We start from the raw sequence: 18,956 nt of genomic DNA, 5'->3' as shown, positions 1-18,956 counted from the left end.
AATATACGAGATCTACCTTCAATTAAAACTTTCAAAAAGCAATCTATGAATTTTTGAGACCCAAGCAATCTCATGTTTTTGATGTTCCTGACATTCAAGGAGTGATCTTTCTAAATCGACTTCGGGTCGGTTTCAGCCATCTGAACGAGCATAAATTTAGAGACATGCTTCGCGACACTTTAGACCCTTTCTTTCTGGGTTGCCGAACTAACGCTGTTGAAAACACTCAGCACTTTCTTCTGCACTGCTCTATATATTCCCATGCAAGACAATCTTTGTTCGACAAACTTCAGACCCTAGGCATTATTTTTCATCCGCCGCTTAACCCTCCTTTTTTCTGTCGGCTTTTATTATATGGGGATGAAAGTTTGACTTCAAATCTAAATAAATCTATTCTTTGTTCTGTTGTTGAATTTCTTAACGAAACTGGAAGGTTTAGTGGTGCTTTATTTTAGGCTTTTACCTAACAATTGTAGCTTCCTTCTCCAAGATTTTTTCTTTATTTACTTATTTATTTATTTTTACATAGTCTAGTACCTCTGGCGATATATCGTTAGTTCCTAGCGGGGGGAGGGACTATATTTTATGTTTAAGTAGTGTTTTGTAATATGTTCGTAGTGTACACGTGTTTTTGTTTCAATAAAGAAAAAAAAAAAAAAAAAAAAAAAAAAAAAAAAAATGTATGTGTTAGTTGACAGTAACCAAGAAGTCTCTAAGACCTAAACCTTGAGGCCTTGTTTTTAATGACTGGATAACGCGGTTAACTAGTCAGCATATCAGATTTTTGCCTGACGGTTGATGGGAGCATAAATCTCAGATTATTGTAAATTTTTGACTCGTCCAAGAATTACATAATTTGATGATTTCAGCATCTTTAAAAATCATATAGAAGCAAAGTTAAGTCATACCTAGTCCGGGTCAGTTTACAAGGTTATTTTAATACTTTAATGAAAGTTTTTTCTTCTTACCAAACTGTAGGCACAACTTGAACGCGAACCTGAAGATTTCCACGATAAAGAAAACCAAAATGATCTTCACCTTTTGGTGGATGATATCGTTACAGGAGCATCCAATCTAGCCGAATCTGTATGCACCAGAGAGAAAACAAGACAAAAGATCTTTAACGAGAGTAGACATGTCAAAGTTGCCATCAAAGGATTGATAGACGAATGTGATAACCATGTAAGCTGCTCCTTTAGATTTGCCTTTTTTATCAATATCATAGAATTCTTCTTCGTATGTTTTTGTCAAAATATGGTTTTTCGATTTGGTAGACTTTTTACTTTAAACGGTGAACGATTCTCCATGTGGAGGGGGTAGCAGTGACTTAAATTCTCCCCGACAAAAATCTCCCTGATAAATTTGAGGCCTGGCGATGACATGATTTTCGGTCAAACGAAAAAAGATTGTGTTCGATAAATGTCTGTATTTATTGCACTGGAACCACTGACCTTTATATATCCCTGGATCAAGCTATATCTGCCATCTTTGATCGAAGCTTTCTTTGAAGGGGTACCCACAAAGAAGCCATTGCAGTGTTAAAAATTAGCGTCTAACGGCGCTACATCATCAAAAGTATTCGAGGGAAAGTTGATCTAGCGCTCTAGATACATTTACACCGTTATTGAGTAGTGCCGCCATTAGGGTACAACTTTTCAATTGATTGGAACATTTTACTGACCTTAATAAACCCAGGACTAAGGTATATTCGCCATCTTTGATGAGAATATTTGAAAAGTGGTACCCTCAAAGAAGCCTTTTCATGTTCCTGAGTAAGTAAGTAAGTTTGCGACTGCACTACCCGCACTAGTTGGTTACCTTTTCTCTAGTTGTATACTCAAAGATAGGGGAGAGTGCCGCTCATTTCTCTGAATTCAGTTGTCTCTTTAGTTTATGAGCATTGATCAGAGAGGCACCAAGTACCATTTTGAAAATATTTGGTATGGCTCGGGTCGAACTCAACTTCCGCACTGTAGCTGGGTACTCAACCCTTATGCTACGACTTTCCCGAGTAACTCCCTGGCCTTAGCTTAGATGATCAAATATAAAGAATCGTAGGAATAAGTTTCTTGGTAAAAATTATCATAAACATGAGCTGTTTCTTCTTCTTTTTTTTTTCAGGCGCACAGAGATAAAAGTGATGTTGATGGTGCAAAAAGAAAAGTCGGAAAGAAAGCCAAAGATCTAACTAAACAAGTACGTATTCAATTATGGTAACTGTGGTAGTTTGAACCGCAGATCAGTTGTAATCTAACTGTTGAGTAATAACATCAATAACGGGGTTTAGATGTTACTTCAATAATTAAGGGTAAGAGGGAAGGGTGGCCCCGGTGATGCGAAAAGCATGGGTTTTTCCTGAAAAAGTTGCATACTTTAAGATAGGAAAATTAGAGCGTTTACCAGACACTGTTAACTCTGTTCTCAAGATACGATTGAGCCATTAGGTATCGGCGATTCTACTCGAAAGAGCTTTGAAGAACGGTTGCTTTCATAATTGCTTGGGTGAAAGCACATTCACTTGATAATCAAATCGCAGTATCGAGTGGGAATCTCTTGTACGGAAAGTAAGGAAGATGAACGATCCACTACTACTCCAAATCAAGGCTCTAAATTCTACATTTATAAATTATATATTGGACGGTGGATCGGGACAAAAATACCATTATATGCTAGAAATTTCCAACATTTACACACCCCTGTCTCGCAGCCCCGGTGAAGATTTTTCCCTCAGTGGGGATAAAATTTTCTATTGAAAACCCAATGGGGATAAAAATTCTATTGTTCCTAAGTCGAGAAGTCCGATGGAATGGTTTTGGAGTACAACTTTTTACATTGAATTTTGAATGGGGATGAAATCAAAGTCAATTCCCCAGTGGAGATGAAATTCTGGGATATCTTCCCACCGGGGATGAGATTTTGGCCGAATTTTCCAGTGGTGCTGGGGTCCCAGCCCGTCTGTGACACAGTGGTGTATTTACAAATACATTTACAATTTCATATTTTTATTTTTACAGTTAACACGATCAGTAGTAGATCACGTTTCTGATTCGTTCTTGGAAACAAATGTTCCAATCCTTCTGTTGATCAAAGCTGCTGAATCTGGCAATGGACGAGAAGTTGAAGACTGCTCAAATCTTTTCATGGGACATGCTGATAAACTTCAAAAGGTAATAACAATGAGAGTTTCCTAAACCAAAAAGTATGTACTACAGCGGAGTCTTCATAACTCGAACCTGGTTGAATGTCTCGGTATTAACTCGAACAAGTTTTCTGGTCCCTTTATTTAATAATTCCTTAAAACTAATCCCCATTAGGATTTCGAAATTTCCGTAATTCGAACAAATTTGTGTTCCCTATGAGTGTTCGAGTGATAGACTCCACTGTAATGGTCTTCGCTCTAAGATTCCTAGATCCAAGAATATTTGCCATATTTATAGAAAATGTAAAGAGGTTATGCAGGTATTTTAGACTCTGTGAGTGATTATTTTTGATGAAAATAATGAGTTATAATCTGATTCCAGGGTGACCCACTGTATATATAACATACCTTTATTGACTCAATAGCTGTCTACCCTTGAAAAAATGTTTTTCAAATCGATAACTACAATCATGGTCGAAATCTATTGAGAATTAAGCTTATTTCCTCGTTTTTCGAAATTTGGAGTTCGGGCGAGAAAGTCGATTTTGGGCCATCTCTCAGATTTAATCGAATATTTCATTTTGGCTCGGGTTCATAGACCTCCAGGCTATATTATGAGCTTTATTGGACCATTTTTGAACATTTGCATCCTCACATCCTAAGGTCTTAAGTGTTAAGTCTCATGTAAGACTCAGAGTTAAAAGTCTACCCTTCCAAACTACTTTAGAACACTTACAAATCGATTGTGGTTTCAAAACTTCCCGGTGGATTTCCCTTTTTTCTCAAATATTACGACCATGATTGTACTTCTGGTTCGATCTTTACTTTCAACCGGATTAATTTCAACTAGATTAAAATTTCGCATTTTTTAATTCATCAAAATATCGTTGAAGGTAGAGTAGACATAGATTGTTGATATTTTTTGAAATTTCCAAACTTGTAATAGTTTCTATAATTCCTACTAAAATTTTCCAATAAGTAAAAGCCTTTACCGTTGAAGTAAAAACTGGAATCCAGGCTCTATATAACTAATTCGATTTGTGTGTAGGTCGCTGATCTAGCATGTTCTATGTCAACAAATGTTGAAGGAATCAAAATGGTCAAAATCGCTGCTCACCAATTAAAGTTACTTTGTCCTCAGGTACGTTTCCCTTTTTGATAAGGATACTCAGATTATCTGAAATTATGAAGGACATTTCACAATCGAAATGAATAATGGGACTGAAAGCACCAAATACTTTTGAGCCAACAAAAAGTCGTTTCCTTTCGACCATGAAATATGCTTTTCCAATTAGACTCCCAGTTATTTATAGTTCCAAAGGAGAAATTGTTATTACTTCTAACAACAAGGGGTTTAGAAGTAAGCTCGACTTTTTCAGTGCTGGAAGCATCGAGGAGTAGCAGATACTGCTTGAAGGGTTTCGAAAACGAGTTCGAAACGATGTTTTTTAAAGAAAATAACTTTTCATTATCACGTAGAAATTGTTTATACCAACACCCTCATACGTAAACTATAATTTACTAGCAGAATTTTATCTCCAAGGGAATTATAAACCACCCTGGAATAACTAAATTCTCTAAAATCCGTATTTCAATTTATATCGATTTGACCCACGTGGAAAAGTCATCTTACTCCAAATATGTGGGGGGGGGTCTAATATCGAGGGTTTTTCCTGTATTCTCTATTTTACACAAAAAATCTCAAAGTCTTGGCTCTTCTACTGCACTCTTAGAAAGTTTTTTAAAGACGAAGTTATTGGCTATGCATAATATGCACCCTTGCAATGTCTTCACGCGTCATATTGCGTAACATTACGTAGTCTGTTCCTGCCGCCATGTTGGGATTTTTTTATTCGACCAAACATGGCGGCAGGGACATATTACGTAATGTTACTCAATACGACGCGTGAAGACATTGCAAGGGGGCATATTATGAATTATCTATTTCAAAATTAACCTTCCTTTTCAATTTGTTGTCAACTTAACCTATTCATAATATTATAATTATATTTTATTTGTTATTAGGTGGTTAACGCAGCGCATACACTGACCGATAGACCGAAAAGTAAGCACGCACGAGAAAACATGAGTGTGTTTAAGGAAGCATGGCTTCAACAAGTTGCCATCCTGACCGAAGCTGTCGATGATATCACCACCATTGATGACTTCCTGACAGTTTCAGGTAAGATTTTTACTTTAAACGGATTAACTTTTGCAAGATTGAATTTCACGTTTCTGCAAGTTTTGCTTTTTTCGCTTGAAAATAGATATTGTTGAATAGAGTTAGCTTGTGACTCGCGAAATTGAATGCTTGCAGAATTTTCAATCTTTTTGAATGCTCAATGCATCGATGTTTTTGTCCAATCAAAATTCTTACAATTTTTACATAATAGAGCATAATACCTTCCTTTTCTAGTCAAATTTTCTACCTACAGTTCATTCGTTGTAATTCATGTTTTAAATTATTGCTAGAACTACCACTAAAGAATTTGGTACCTATTATCTACTAGAAGTAGCACGATTCATACCTAGTTTTTGTTGAAATAAAAAAGAACACTGGCCATAGAATGATATTATGTAATAAAATTATTTTTTTTCCAGATTTGTCATAACATACATACAGTGGACTTTCGCTAATTCGAACTTCTACTAATTCGAACTTCTACTATTCGAACTTTTCTATAATTCGAAGTAATTCTCATTCCCCGTCAAGAAGAAAGCTTCTCTGTAATTCGAACAAATTATATTTCCCGTTCGAGTTCGAATTAGCGAGAGTCAATTGTAATACTTTCCCTTCTACAGAGGCACACATACTTGAAGATATCAACCATTGTATTGAAGCCATGCAAAGCAATGATCCGGAAACACTCGATCGAACAGCAGGAGCAGTGCGAGGGAGAGTCAAACGTGTCGATCACGTGGTCATGTCCGAAATGTTGAATTATGAGCCTGGACAATACACGGATTCTGTTTACAGGGCTGTTGGTACTATGAAAAATCGAAGTAAGTTTATTCTGACCTCAGTATTTTGTGGTACCGAATGCAAGCTTCCACTTTTTTGATATTCTTATTTAGGCTTCTGCTCATTCTCTAGCGAAAAAGATTTCTTAGTATATAGGAAGTATATCTATACAGGTCTGCGATTCAGACTAATTCTTATTTGGTCGTGTACCTCAACAATCCGAATATGTTCCATGCTGTTAAAGGGTGTCTAGGTAATGAAGACATAGCTGCATAGTCGTTTAGGAGAACGCGACGGTCTATTGAATGAAAATTACTTTCCCTCAGACAATATAAACGGCATAAATTATCTTGTCTCACGGTAAAAGCTGTGTTGAAAGCAGGGAGTATGATTTGAGTTGTTGGACCTACCTTGGAGGTCCTATAAATTAACCCATGTTCGTCCGTCCGTCCGTCCGTCTGTTACCAGTTTTTCTCAGGATTGGCTCATTAGCTTTTTCTGATTTTTGGCACAATGATGCAAAATGGCAATGCCCAAAATGCGACGGAGCCCGATTTTCGGGAAAAAAAATTTTCCGGCCGAAAATGCCGGATATATCCCGGAAAAACTGGTTTTTTGGCACTTTCTCGAGATTTTATCATTAGTTTTTTCTGATTTTTTGCTCAAAGATGCGTATTAACAATGCCCAAAACATGGTCGAGTCCGATTTTTGAGAAAAAATTTTTTCCGGTCGAAAATGCCGGAAATATGCCGGAAATCGTCGTTTTTCTGGATTTTTATTGGGCTTTTTCCTTATAATTGGTTGTTTTTTCATTTAAAAACATTATTAATAGCAATGCCCACCATCAAGCATGTTTCAATTTTCAATAAAATTGATTTTTGAAGCTGGAACTTCGAAAGATCGTATTATTAGAAAGATCAAGGAATATTTAAAAAAAATCTCACTTTCCATTTTAGTCATGGTCGAATTTGCTGAATGTGTTGAGATGGTTGTGGACGCACTTTCTAAAGGGAATGTCGGTGACGTAGACGAAGCGTTGTTTATTGACGTGGCCGGTTTGGTTCACGAAGGGATGAGAGATATCCGGAAAGCTGTAGCCTTGCGAGATGTAGGTTTAGGCTTATCATCAGTTTATTTTATTACGACTTTTTCTACCGGAAGAAGAAAGATCAAAGCTTCCCCTCTTTGGAACGTCGCACCGTATCAAGGAACCTTGACATAATAAGTTAAGCTCTTGCAGTTCACTACATTTTATAATACAAATCACATTTCGGTGTCTGTAGAGTTGAAACACTAGTTCTTGAAAAAATTTGATTTTTTGAGCCATAAAAAAGTCTAAAGATATTCTTAAATTTTCAAAGAAGAACAGAAATTGTTTTGGATTAATGATCGAAATCTATTTCCCTAAGTCCGAGAAAAGTAACACATCATTCAGGCTAGTGACGAAGTTTTCCCCTTCCAAGTATTTCAAGTCAGCTGTAAGGGGTCTGCGACAAAGATTTAAACAAAAGTGAAGTGCTCTTCATCGAAGATTTCATCCGACGAAAAATCTTTCCCAAATAAATTAAGAGAATAGGGTAACGTCCCGAAAGGGATGATGAAAATATTTTTGTATGACTTTATTACTCAGGACGAAGAGAGCGAAGAATCAGAGCTTGACGAAGATCCATTGCTCAAAGAATCCTTATTGAATCAACTTGCAGAAGCTCAAATACAACAACGTGAAAGATTAGCCTATGAACAACTAATTGCTGGAGGTAGAAAAAGTCTATAATTTTTACATTCATTTTAAGCCATTCTGAACCTAACACTGTAAAAAATTACTCTGAGTAGTAGTTTTGATTTTACTAAACGCCCGATTCCACAGAGGTTATCAACGGCCTATTAATTCAAATTTGTTACCGTCAGAGAGAATGCTTTCCCGAGATTCGTCTTTCTTTTTGAGTTTCACAGATCTTGTTTGAATGTTTAATGGATTTGGGTTCTGGCGTTGTTTACTTGGTTGACTCTAATTATTTTTAAATCCGATGATGGCTTCCTTTTAAAGATTATAATTCGTAATATAGAAAGGAGGTGCATATCTTCTACTGGCAATGTAGAATTAACAAAGATTTGTGCTCCCGCGGTGCAGAAGAAGAAGAAAGTTGTTAATTCTTTTGTTTAAAAATGCTGTGTAAGAAAATAGTGAGAGATATGTTTAAATAATGGTTTCTATTTTTTTTTAAACAGGAAAAATTCAATTCGAAGTCCACAGTGAAGGATTAGATGATCCAGGTTGCAAAGGAAAACCACACATTGTGGTCAACGGTGTCGATTATTGTCCACACAAACGTGGTCACAATGTGGTTGTGCTTGACCAGTGTGGAAACGTGGTTAAACAACAAGCTTTTGATACTACCCAACACAAAGAAGGTGTGGCCATGGCTAAATTCTTGGATGAAATACCTGAAAATCATATTGCACTTATTGCTGTACAAGAAACTGGAGGTATGTTTTGGAATTCAGGAATTCGTTAATTCTAAATTTCATTATCCGGAAACACTCCCAAAATTAATCAATTTACATGCTCAGTTTAACTTCCACTTGTCTTTACTTAAGAGGAGTGTGTATGTTTTCCCTGGCTATTAAGCAATGATGTCCGGTTCTGCATTGAGTGGTCTAGGAGTCGTCTCGTTAGAACCGCCTTACGCTGAAGTTTATACTGCCTGCCAGTTTGCGAGACACTGACACACAGCTCTTTTGGATCAAGTGTCATAATCTTGCGTGAACCACCAGGGACCAAGGCCAGTGCACTCTTGCTTCATACAAGATGTATTGTGGAATCGATAGCTAACACATTCCCCAACAGGCTTTTCGAGTTTCTCTTTACCCAATTCCCCTCGCATGGCATGAGTTGGCCCGGGGGGATGGTACATTCACTTGCCAATTGAATCACAGCGCCGAGTGGGAATCAAACCCCGACCTCTTTGACGGTGGTCTAGATTGATAGCCAACTGAGAATTACTATTATGACCTTTTGAGCTATAGTATTCCCAACTGTCATCTACATTGTTATTCATCTGTTTTAAAATCAACCTGTCCATCTGATAGAATATTAAAACCTATCTAGTTTCATAATAATTGGAGCGGTAATTGGCGCATTTAACAGTCTTGATTCATTGAGACCAGCGTTTTTTTGGTATTTTTGACACCATTCGTAACTTTCTTTTCATCAGGTGATGGTATTAAAGCAGCCGCTGAAGCTTTGAAAAGATTCGGAGCCAAAGACGTAGACGCTCCATATGGTGCATCTTGGGCGTTTGCTGGATACAAGGGTGACCATGAGAACAAAGGATGGGTGACAGAGGTGGCACGCCCTCGGTACCAAGGACCAGCTATGATCTCAGACATGATTAACACACCTGCTGCTGATATGGGTAAGACGTTTTTGAGTTTGATGAAAAAATATTTTAAAAAATCATTCAATTCCAGAGAAACCGAGTCATTTTCAACAGAGAATCCAATTAAGTGCATTATTGAAGTTTTGTTACAAATAGCGAAGAATTATACCTGAAAATATGAAAAGCTTTAAAGATAGGTACACTGTGATTCAACTAAAAGAACATACTGTGGTCAGCATGAAATTATACAACAAATATACGGAAATGGGACATTAGGTCATTTCACGGTCGAAAAGAATCATGGGTAATCAGGACCAACGCGCTCTGATAACGACTTTCTATGTTGGTCTAAAATAGCCCTTTTTGTGTCTAGTCAGCGGGAAACTGTTACGAGGGCACAATTAGTCATAATTACCCATGACTCATTTCGGCTGTAAAATTGCCTATTGGCAAAAGATTTAGGGAGTACCAGAAAAGAGTGTTTTTTTTTTGCAAAACAACTATTTTCCGTTTATACTTTCAGGTCAGATTCATGTTTCTATTCACGCCGAAGGTTGCGAAGACAATCCTTACGATCGGATCGCATCCGTCAAAATCAATTCTATCGAAAGAAGTCCCATGGGGCGTGGCATGAATGTTGTCGTACTCGACAAATCAGGCAATTATTTGTTATCAAAAAATTTCGATACTGCCGATCCGTACCATGCAGTTAACGAAGGGAAAAGAATGTCAAAGTTTTTGGATGAATTGCCGGAAGATCGGATTGTGGCTATTGCATCTTTGGAAAGTGTTGGTAAGTCTATTGAAAGTTTCTGGACTTGATTCTCAAAATTGTGAATCATCTTTTTTATATGTTTCAAGCTCAACACTTAGTGTTTTGAGCACTCTTGTGATAACGACAGTCTATGCTCGCTTACCCGGAGCCACACTGATGAGTCCTGGGAAGGACGAAACTCGTTTTTGTGGATAGATGCATGTTTCAAATATCATGTTTATTGCAATATCCTGTGTTGATTCAACATTTAAGTATTTTTCTTTAAAAATAGTCTAAGCAAACTTAACTTGCAATGACGATTCATTGATCCTGGCTCATTTCGTACGTATCTTTAGGGGCCACGACATATTCTCATGACTATCTTCAAATTTGTGCTAGGTATAAGACGGGAATAGTACCGTCATTTTTCTAAGAACAGTGTCTATAGTCCTTCCGTCTCGGCGAAGTATAAAAAGAGCCTTAACATAACAAAATCACGTAACATATTGAGAATCTTGCCTAATTTGGAGAAGATTCATTTTTTTTAGTTCTTTAAACAATTTATGACCATTCCAGGGGAAGGGGTACGTTAAGTCACACTCATTTTTAAATGGATATTACCAGAAGAGACCTAAGAGCTCCACGGCCCCATGCGACCATTTGATAGCACCCATAGAAGTGTTTCAATTTCTTGGAATGGCCCATTTCCCGTTTGAAATGAAAATTTTTGCTTTGAACACTAAGATTTTGTTTGTTATTTGAATGAGGCCCGGAAAGAATTTATTTAAATTAAACAAACGTCAAACTATTTTTTCACAGGTGACGGTCTAGAAGAGGCGAAGGAAGCTTTATATCGTGTTGGCGCGCGTCCGCCTATCGATCCTGGACAAAACGGATCCTTTGCTTTCATTGGTTACACCAGCCCAGCTAAGGTTTGTTAATTATTTGCAAACATTTTGCTTTTACCGGAAAAAGTTCATGATTTTGTTTGATTTTAGGATTTTGTTTGATTTTAGGATTATAAATTCAAATTTACCTCCTATTGTGTACCTTTAGACTTTTCCTTATCCTATTTTTGTTTATTGCAAATAAATCGTTTATCTAGTCTATTTTCAAGCACGATCGTAACAGAGATTTGGGAAAAGAGGATAAGAAATGCGCTATTCATCTATTTGAAGCTAGGCTGTAGAATCTTTTGTTTCTATTGTAATGTCTGCGACCGATCGATTGTTTTTATTCTGGACCAATCAGAGCGCTTGATTCGTTATGCGCACAAGACTAGAAGTACAAACAAAAAATGGCAGCCGTGATTGATATCGAAAGTGACTTTTCACTTTGAACGCAGTGTTTCTCAAGGGGAGAATTTCCCAGCTTTGACCAAAATATTTTCCTTATAGAATGATCGAATCAATTTATACATACTGTAGCTAAAAGAATTGAAATTCACATTATAAAACCAAAAATGATAAGCTTGTAAAACTAGGATAATTTTTAGTTATTTCTTGGACTAGAGTTTCTAAGAAACAATATCATGGAGGCCTCTTCAGCCGGGTACACGTTTTTTTTTTTATAAGAACAAACTATATAAGAACATAAGGCTTCGAGGCCCAAAAATCTAAGAACATTCTAAGAACATACTAAGGCTTTGGAGACTTAAAACATGCAATTTCTTAAGAAATTACATCAAAATGCTCAAAAAATGCTGAAAATAAGAACATTTTAAGAACATTTTTAGGCTTCAAATCCAAAAAACTAAGAACATCCGAAGGCTTCGAAAGTTTTTGACGTTCTTATAAAAAAAAAAACGTGTAGTGATGTTGGGTATATTAGAACAAATTGGAAACAGGACAAAAATAGAGCTCAAAAGAAAGATAGAAAAAAGAAGCGATGATAATTCATGATATCAATGCTAGAAGATCACAAATATCATGAAATCTTTCTTTTAAGACTTAAGAGCTTTATATGAACTCGAAACAATAAAGCACAAAATAATCCAAAAACATTATTGAAAAAAAAATACAATAGTTATACAAAACAGCTCCATCTAGGGATTTCCCTTGATATAATGAAATATCTATCTAGCAAATAAAACAGTATAATAAAAGTGCATAAGAATTGAAAATTAAAAATATCCATTATACATTTACAGTATGCAACTCTTTTAATTTGTAAATGCTGCTAAAAAAGGTTTGAAATTTTTCTAAAAAAGATTAAACCCAAAAGGGTTTTTTATGATTCACCTTCATTTATAACACCTGGGAAAATAAAGATGTATTGCATGAAAAAATCAATATCACTTGTGACTTTCCATTGAAATAAAATTGAGAAGACTATAAAAAAAGACTAAAACCTTCCAACTGATTTTTAATTAGTACATTGATTCAGATTGTATAACTTGAAAGCTGGACTAGAAAATTATATCATTGCTCCATAGAGGACTAAATTCAACAGATGTGTAACTCATTGCTAAAAAATTAAATACATTTACATTTGGAAAAAATATTGGAAAAATAATATCAGCCTGTGCTCAGAAAAACGTGTTACATAGGTAACAACAAGTGAAAATATGTGTTCAAGTAGAATTGTATATAGAATTTAAATAGAAGCACTTTTGGGGTCTCCTAGTTTGTTTACATTTGGTAATTTTGGCCCACGTGTTTCCTGGCTCTGATGACTTGTTTGGACCATCTTTCCAGGGACAACCTGGATACAAAACAAACATCCAAATAAATACAGATTCGATAAAAATTCTCCAGACTGATCAAATTTACATAATACGTATATGGAAATCCACTTTTTCCAGAGAACATTTTCCAAGTATATGTCCAATTTCAAAGGATATGTAGGCGGTGCTCAACCAGGTTCAACTGTTCATATCCACGGTTGTCCAGAAAACATTTACAAAATATTAACATCCTCTGCATATTTTTATTATTCCATTCTGTTTTGGTCAAGCTAAATAATGCACGTAATGTAGTTTCTGCAGGTTTAATTTCATTTTTTAGCAGACTTTGCCATGCCTTAAACGCGACGGTCAAAATGCAAAAATGTTGAGTCATCCTGAAAATATATAAAATGAAAATCTGCTGTAAAACTAGGGCTTTTTTGTTTTTGTATAAGCAATAATCTGTATGAATTACCCTAACACAGACTGTAAAGTCCACCGATGAAATTATGTTTTGGCTGCAAAATTATCCAAGCCTTGTGAGTCAATCCACTGACCAGTCAAAATCATGGCCCATCAATAGTCAGACTTTATAAATATCACATGTCGAAGTTATTTGAACTTTACAATGTTTTTGTTAGCCAAAACTTTAAATTTCCAACCCAAAAGTCAATGTTTTCCCTAGATAAAGCTAAAAGTATACACAGAGGAAATCAAGTATACTTACTGAATCTCAAGTCCATTACCATGGAGGAAGTTTTTCTAGATTACACTATTTTTTTAATCTAAAAGTTGAAAAAAACAACAAAATTATCAATCGATTTTGCCCATCTTAATTCAAAATGCCGAGAAGTTTTAGAGAGTGCCCAGGAAAACTAAGGCATAGGTGGTCACAATCAACCTTCCTACTACCCATAAAAATTATGTCTGCAACACAAAAAATTCATTCAGAGCAATACAAGCCAGAAAGAAATTGGTCCCAATTTTTCAAAATTTCAAGCATGCCTCATGTCCGCCATCTTTACTCCCAGAATATAGAATGATTTTCCTCGATTTTCTCAGGGGAAACCCCTAGAAGATCAAAGATTCACTCCCCAGTCTCTTTTTCACAAAGAACTCACTGGAAAGCTTTATTCAAGGACTTTTTTCTTGAACATAGGTTAACCTGTACGTAACGCCATTTTGTTTCGGCCTTCCTTCTTGCTCAACTATTCTACAGCCTTGCTTCTTCAAAGGGTGCCGAATTCAAAGGGAAAGAATAGGAAAACAGCGAGCGGCAGCGGCGTTTCTTATCCTCTTTTCCCAAATCTCTGATCGTAAGGTATAGCTTAAGTCCTCATAATATTTTTATGATATTGGATAAGCAAGACAAATTATGATAACCGTAAAATGTCAAAAAGTTGCGAAACTCCTAAAAAATTTGATACCAGAATTGACATCTCTTTCAATTTGATAGGTTGGCTGGTTGAAACAAGTTCACAAGAAACGGCGACAAGGACCTTCGAAGATCAATGAATTTATTTTGACGCCGGCTGCCGTTGAAGAAGTAATTCTGGAAGAGGAAGAAGAGGAACAAGTCTTCGAAGAACCTGCTTACCATTTTGATGAAAATAAATATGAAAGAATTATTCTTTCTTCTGAAGAAGAACCAGTTAAACACAGTGCTAGTGTGAGTAAAAAAATGTTTTGAGTCTTTTTTATTTGAACAATTTTATAGGAACACAAGGATAAAAATTGGCCAAAAGAACAGTTTGAGAACGCGAGGCCCTTAGATTTTTAAAAATTATTAAGGAAGTACTGATTTTAAACCTATTTTTTAGTTTTTAAGTAAATAAACTAAGCGTATCAAGAACATTAAGAACATTTAAGGCTGAAAATTAAAAAAAATTAAGAATAGTCCAGCCTGAACCAAGATTTATTTTTTTTAATGAAAAAACGGGTATTCGTGATATTTTATGACTAATCGATCATTAATTGGCGATTTTCAAATTGGCTTTCAAAATCGATTGTTGATATCAATTACTATTCACAATTTGGATCTCAATTCATTATCGCTTATCGATCAATCGCTAAATCGTCTGTATCTCATTACACTTATAACTAATCAAGTATTCAATGCGGGATTAATAAGTTTGATAATTTATTAATGCAAAAGGTAGGGCTTTCGAATAATGACCTTGACTCAACTTTTGTTCAACGGTTGTAATTAGTGAGGTTAAGCATACAAGGATAATCACGACGACGGACGAAAAATGTATAAGGCTAGTGAAAATACGAAATTTGATTGGTTGAAACTCACTAGCCTGTTAAATTTTCGTTCGTCGTCGTGATTTTACCGATTTACTTAACCTCACTATTAACGTGACTGTAACTAATTTGTGTTATAAGTGAAATGAATGAAAAATCGATCGGTTATAATAATCGCTGATTGATTAACTTTTGATGAAACTCACCCAATAGTTACGAACACAACACGAATCTAAAATATCCATCTATTTTCAAGATAACGGTATCTTCTAGTCTACTTCACTAGATTCAAAATCATCAAAAGGCAAAGTTCAGTCAGACTCAGAAATAGGCTGCTGTCTAAGTTTATCATGACTTTCTGTATGTCCGGATCACGGAATGAACCAGCTCTTAGTATGGATGTGAGCTAAAACATAAATCCTAAACATAAATCGTTGAATAAAGAAAACTGTTAATTTGACATATTATTTCATTTCGTTCAGTCAATTATGAGGTCACTACCAGACGAAGAAAAAGCCAAAATCTCCAAGCTGAACGAAGGTTTTCTATTGGAGAAAAATCGTTTGATTAGTGAAGTCAGTAGATGGGACGACTCTGGAAATGAGATTATTGTTTTGGCGAAACGAATGTGCATGATCATGATGGATATGAGTGATTTCACCAGGTATGTGAGGAAATTTATTATCTTAGTTCTTTAAACAATTAATGACCATTCTAGGGGAAGAGGTACGTTACGTCACGTTCATTTTTGACTGTGTACCGACCGCCAGTAGGGACCTAGGGCGTCGCGACTCATGCCACCACAGCACCCATAGAGGCGGTTTAATTTCTCGGATTTGTCCTTATTTAATTATATTGGCTTCTCATTGTTTCATTCATTGGTCTCATCACGAGTTAGAAAAAGGAGCGCGTGGTGAGTGGAACTGGGCTTTGAATATTTAAAGTCCAGTCGGAAATGTGAAAACTAATTAGACTTATAGACTCGTCAGTCCTATTAAGAATGGTTTCCACATACATTGTAGCAAGGAAGAGTCTACAATTAAAGCAAAATGGATCTTAGTTTCGTAGATTTATTTATTTGCAGAGTTGATATTTAATATTGCCATCATTGGGCCATTCCATTTTATATCCATAAAAGGGGGTGGAGGAACATTCCCAGAGGGTTATCCGAGAAAGATTTCCATTTCCCCTGTATGTTTTTTTTAATGGAACGGTCCATTGCATTTATTCTTATGAATATTCGTTGTCGTTTTTTCGTTTTTCCACTTCCCTTTAAATTTTTTAGGATATCATTGCATTGCCAGGATTATTTTCTTCTTCAATTATTTTTATATCGTCATTGTTTTGAATAATATTGTTTTGTTAGTGACACTTAAATATTTGTATTATAATTTTGAAACATTTTTTTTGTAATTAGTAGTGTGTAATAGTGAATATATTTTGCCTTCAAAGGAGAAAGAAGTATAACGGTGTCTTAAACATTTTCATTCCTGGTGGATTCACCGACCGAATCTTTTCACTAAGGATATCGGCAAAAACAATTCAATCAACCTGAACAATTCCCGGCGGACTAACCGCCTGAAAACTATAAGTAGCTACTTTTTCGCCTGCCAAGAGAGTCTCGTGTTTTTAAAATTGGTGCTATCTACGTTGTAAAGTGGCGATAAAAAAGCCTTCTCGCTGAACAATGTGCCTAAAAAAAGCAGAAGAATTCTTATTATAATAAGGTTAACTTCTCACAATTCATGCTAAGTTTTATGACTTTGTACTTAATATTTCAATCTCAAAAACCTATTTAATCTTCTTATAGAATTTGGATATCTATTTACCGACAGCAGAGGAATGTAAAGAGATGGAAAAGCAACTCCTTGAAAACAATGGAAAAACGGCTCGTCATATACCAGGTCTCTTGCCCTTAAGGGAGTTTATGTCGAGTAAATAGGTTTCTTTTGTTGTCCGCTATAAAAAATCTGCATAATTAGCGTGTTGTGACAAAATTCTTTTGTTTCAAGCCTGATTATGCGCAAACTTTTAGGGCTTATATTTTGGGTACACCTCTCCTATACGAAAAGGTACCTATATCTTCTTGCTCAGAATTTCCTAGCGATTCTACAGATATAACCGCATCATGACAGCACCATAATATGGAAAGCTAGAGCTCGAGAAAATTATAACTTCGTCTTGATTTTACTCGACTTCTGACAGTTTTACAAGAACCAATTTAATATAATTGCGCTAAGAATTTCTTTTGCTATATATTGGTAAAAATATTGCTCCTTATTCTTAAAAATTGAACTAGTAATCGGCAAAAAAGGAAAAACAAATCTTCATTTTTATCGTCAAACCATGTAGAAACCGTCCGATTTGTATGGCGAGCCGTCTTTTCTGGACTTTCATTTAATGACCTAATCAACGTTTTTACAATAGAATTTTCAATAGAAGTGATCGTTGAACTTTGAGTAATCAGAAAAGCTGTTTTTCCATCTCTTTACATTCCTCTGCCGACAGAGAATTTAAATCTTTTTTTAAATTATTCGAAACCAAGTCTTACTTTGTATAAAAATTTGTCCGCTTTTCTTGGGACAAGCTGTAAATAAAGTACCGAAATGGATTTTTGAAATGTGCGGGAGGGATTGTATAAAACACACGAGCTGAGAAACCTGTTCTGACATCTGAAAATGGACCAAAATCCACCCGTTAACAGTCTTCGGTGCTTTTTGCATACACGTTTTTTAAAAGCATAACTCCTGTAAGCACATCCTCGAATAAGCACAGGCTCATCAAATCGTGAAAAAACTTAGGCATTGCTTAGCAGCCGCATTTTACAAAATTAAAAAGCATTCATTTCATCAATATCTCTCAAATTGCAAAAACACGCAGAATTTGTAAACTGCACCACTACACAAGCATGACATAATTGAGGCTCAAAAAATTAATTTTGTCCAAGCATAGAGGCTCTCAAAACTTTTACCCCCTGTGTTTATAACGTTGATGCTTATAAAAACTATCACAAAAAAAATGGAAAGAAAATGCTAAGAAGAGCTTGTATGTATGTATGTATAAATTTACAAATTACTAATTCCTAGTAATATTTGTACATGCGATTCCCTAGTACAACAAGTACACTGAGTACGAGTTGTTCCAAAGAGCATGTAAATTTCATCTAAATAAATAATCATGATATTTTCTTCTTTTTCATTGCGCAATTGCATAGCTGGTCAAGAGATAATAACTCATTATCAAGAACTTGTTCTAAGAGAGATTTTGATGGTCTTCCTCTGTTTTTCGATTTATCATCATTGAATAAAAGCCGTTTTGGTGTTCGATTATGAGACATGCGTATCAACATAGTATAAGAAAGCCGCGGCTTTCTTATACTATGGCATCAAGTGTTCAGTGTAGTTTCGTTGCTGTTTCTTAACAAATATCGAAACATCATTCGTACCACACAGCGAGTGAAGACTTTTGTTATTTAATTTAAATCTATAATCATTTTCACTCACACGATTAAAACCACCTCTTACCATACGTCTCAATAGATTACGATATGTAACATCAATTCTTTCGTATTGATCGGCTGTCAAGTTCCAATTTTGACAAGAGTAAGTCAATCGGCTCCTGACGAAGCTATTGAAGAAAGTGATACGAGATTTCAAGTTTATTTTCACATTCTGCAATAGGGTTGACATCTCAACGAATTTACTGATAGCAGTTTGGATACGATAGCTTAGTTCAACATCTCCAGTATTCGGCTGGTCGTATTTTGTGAAAGCACCAAGATATTTGAATTTTTCTACGTAGCTATATC

General features: G+C 35.6%; 1 protein-coding gene across 1 annotated transcript; it reads left to right on the top strand.

Moving 5' to 3' along the window:
- Positions 1-978: 978 nt before the first annotated feature.
- On the top strand, positions 979-16,603 carry LOC136803763 (catenin alpha-2-like; the record flags this gene model as incomplete). Its single annotated transcript, XM_067060489.1, is given in 15 exon segments — positions 979-1,182; positions 2,122-2,196; positions 3,015-3,167; positions 4,188-4,280; positions 5,165-5,321; positions 5,942-6,142; positions 7,059-7,210; positions 7,733-7,859; positions 8,332-8,589; positions 9,318-9,518; positions 10,006-10,275; positions 11,056-11,168; positions 14,358-14,570; positions 15,631-15,812; positions 16,434-16,603. Coding segments are annotated over 15 exon segments (2,466 nt in total), but the record flags the coding sequence as incomplete, so codon positions are not given.
- Positions 16,604-18,956: the final 2,353 nt, after the last annotated feature.

This window comes from Clytia hemisphaerica, unplaced genomic scaffold, assembly GCF_902728285.1.
Source record: "Clytia hemisphaerica strain Z4C2 unplaced genomic scaffold, Clytia hemisphaerica genome assembly, whole genome shotgun sequence".
NCBI classification, from domain to species: Eukaryota; Metazoa; Cnidaria; class Hydrozoa; order Leptothecata; family Clytiidae; genus Clytia; species Clytia hemisphaerica.
This window is presented reverse-complemented; position numbering and strand designations above follow the sequence as displayed.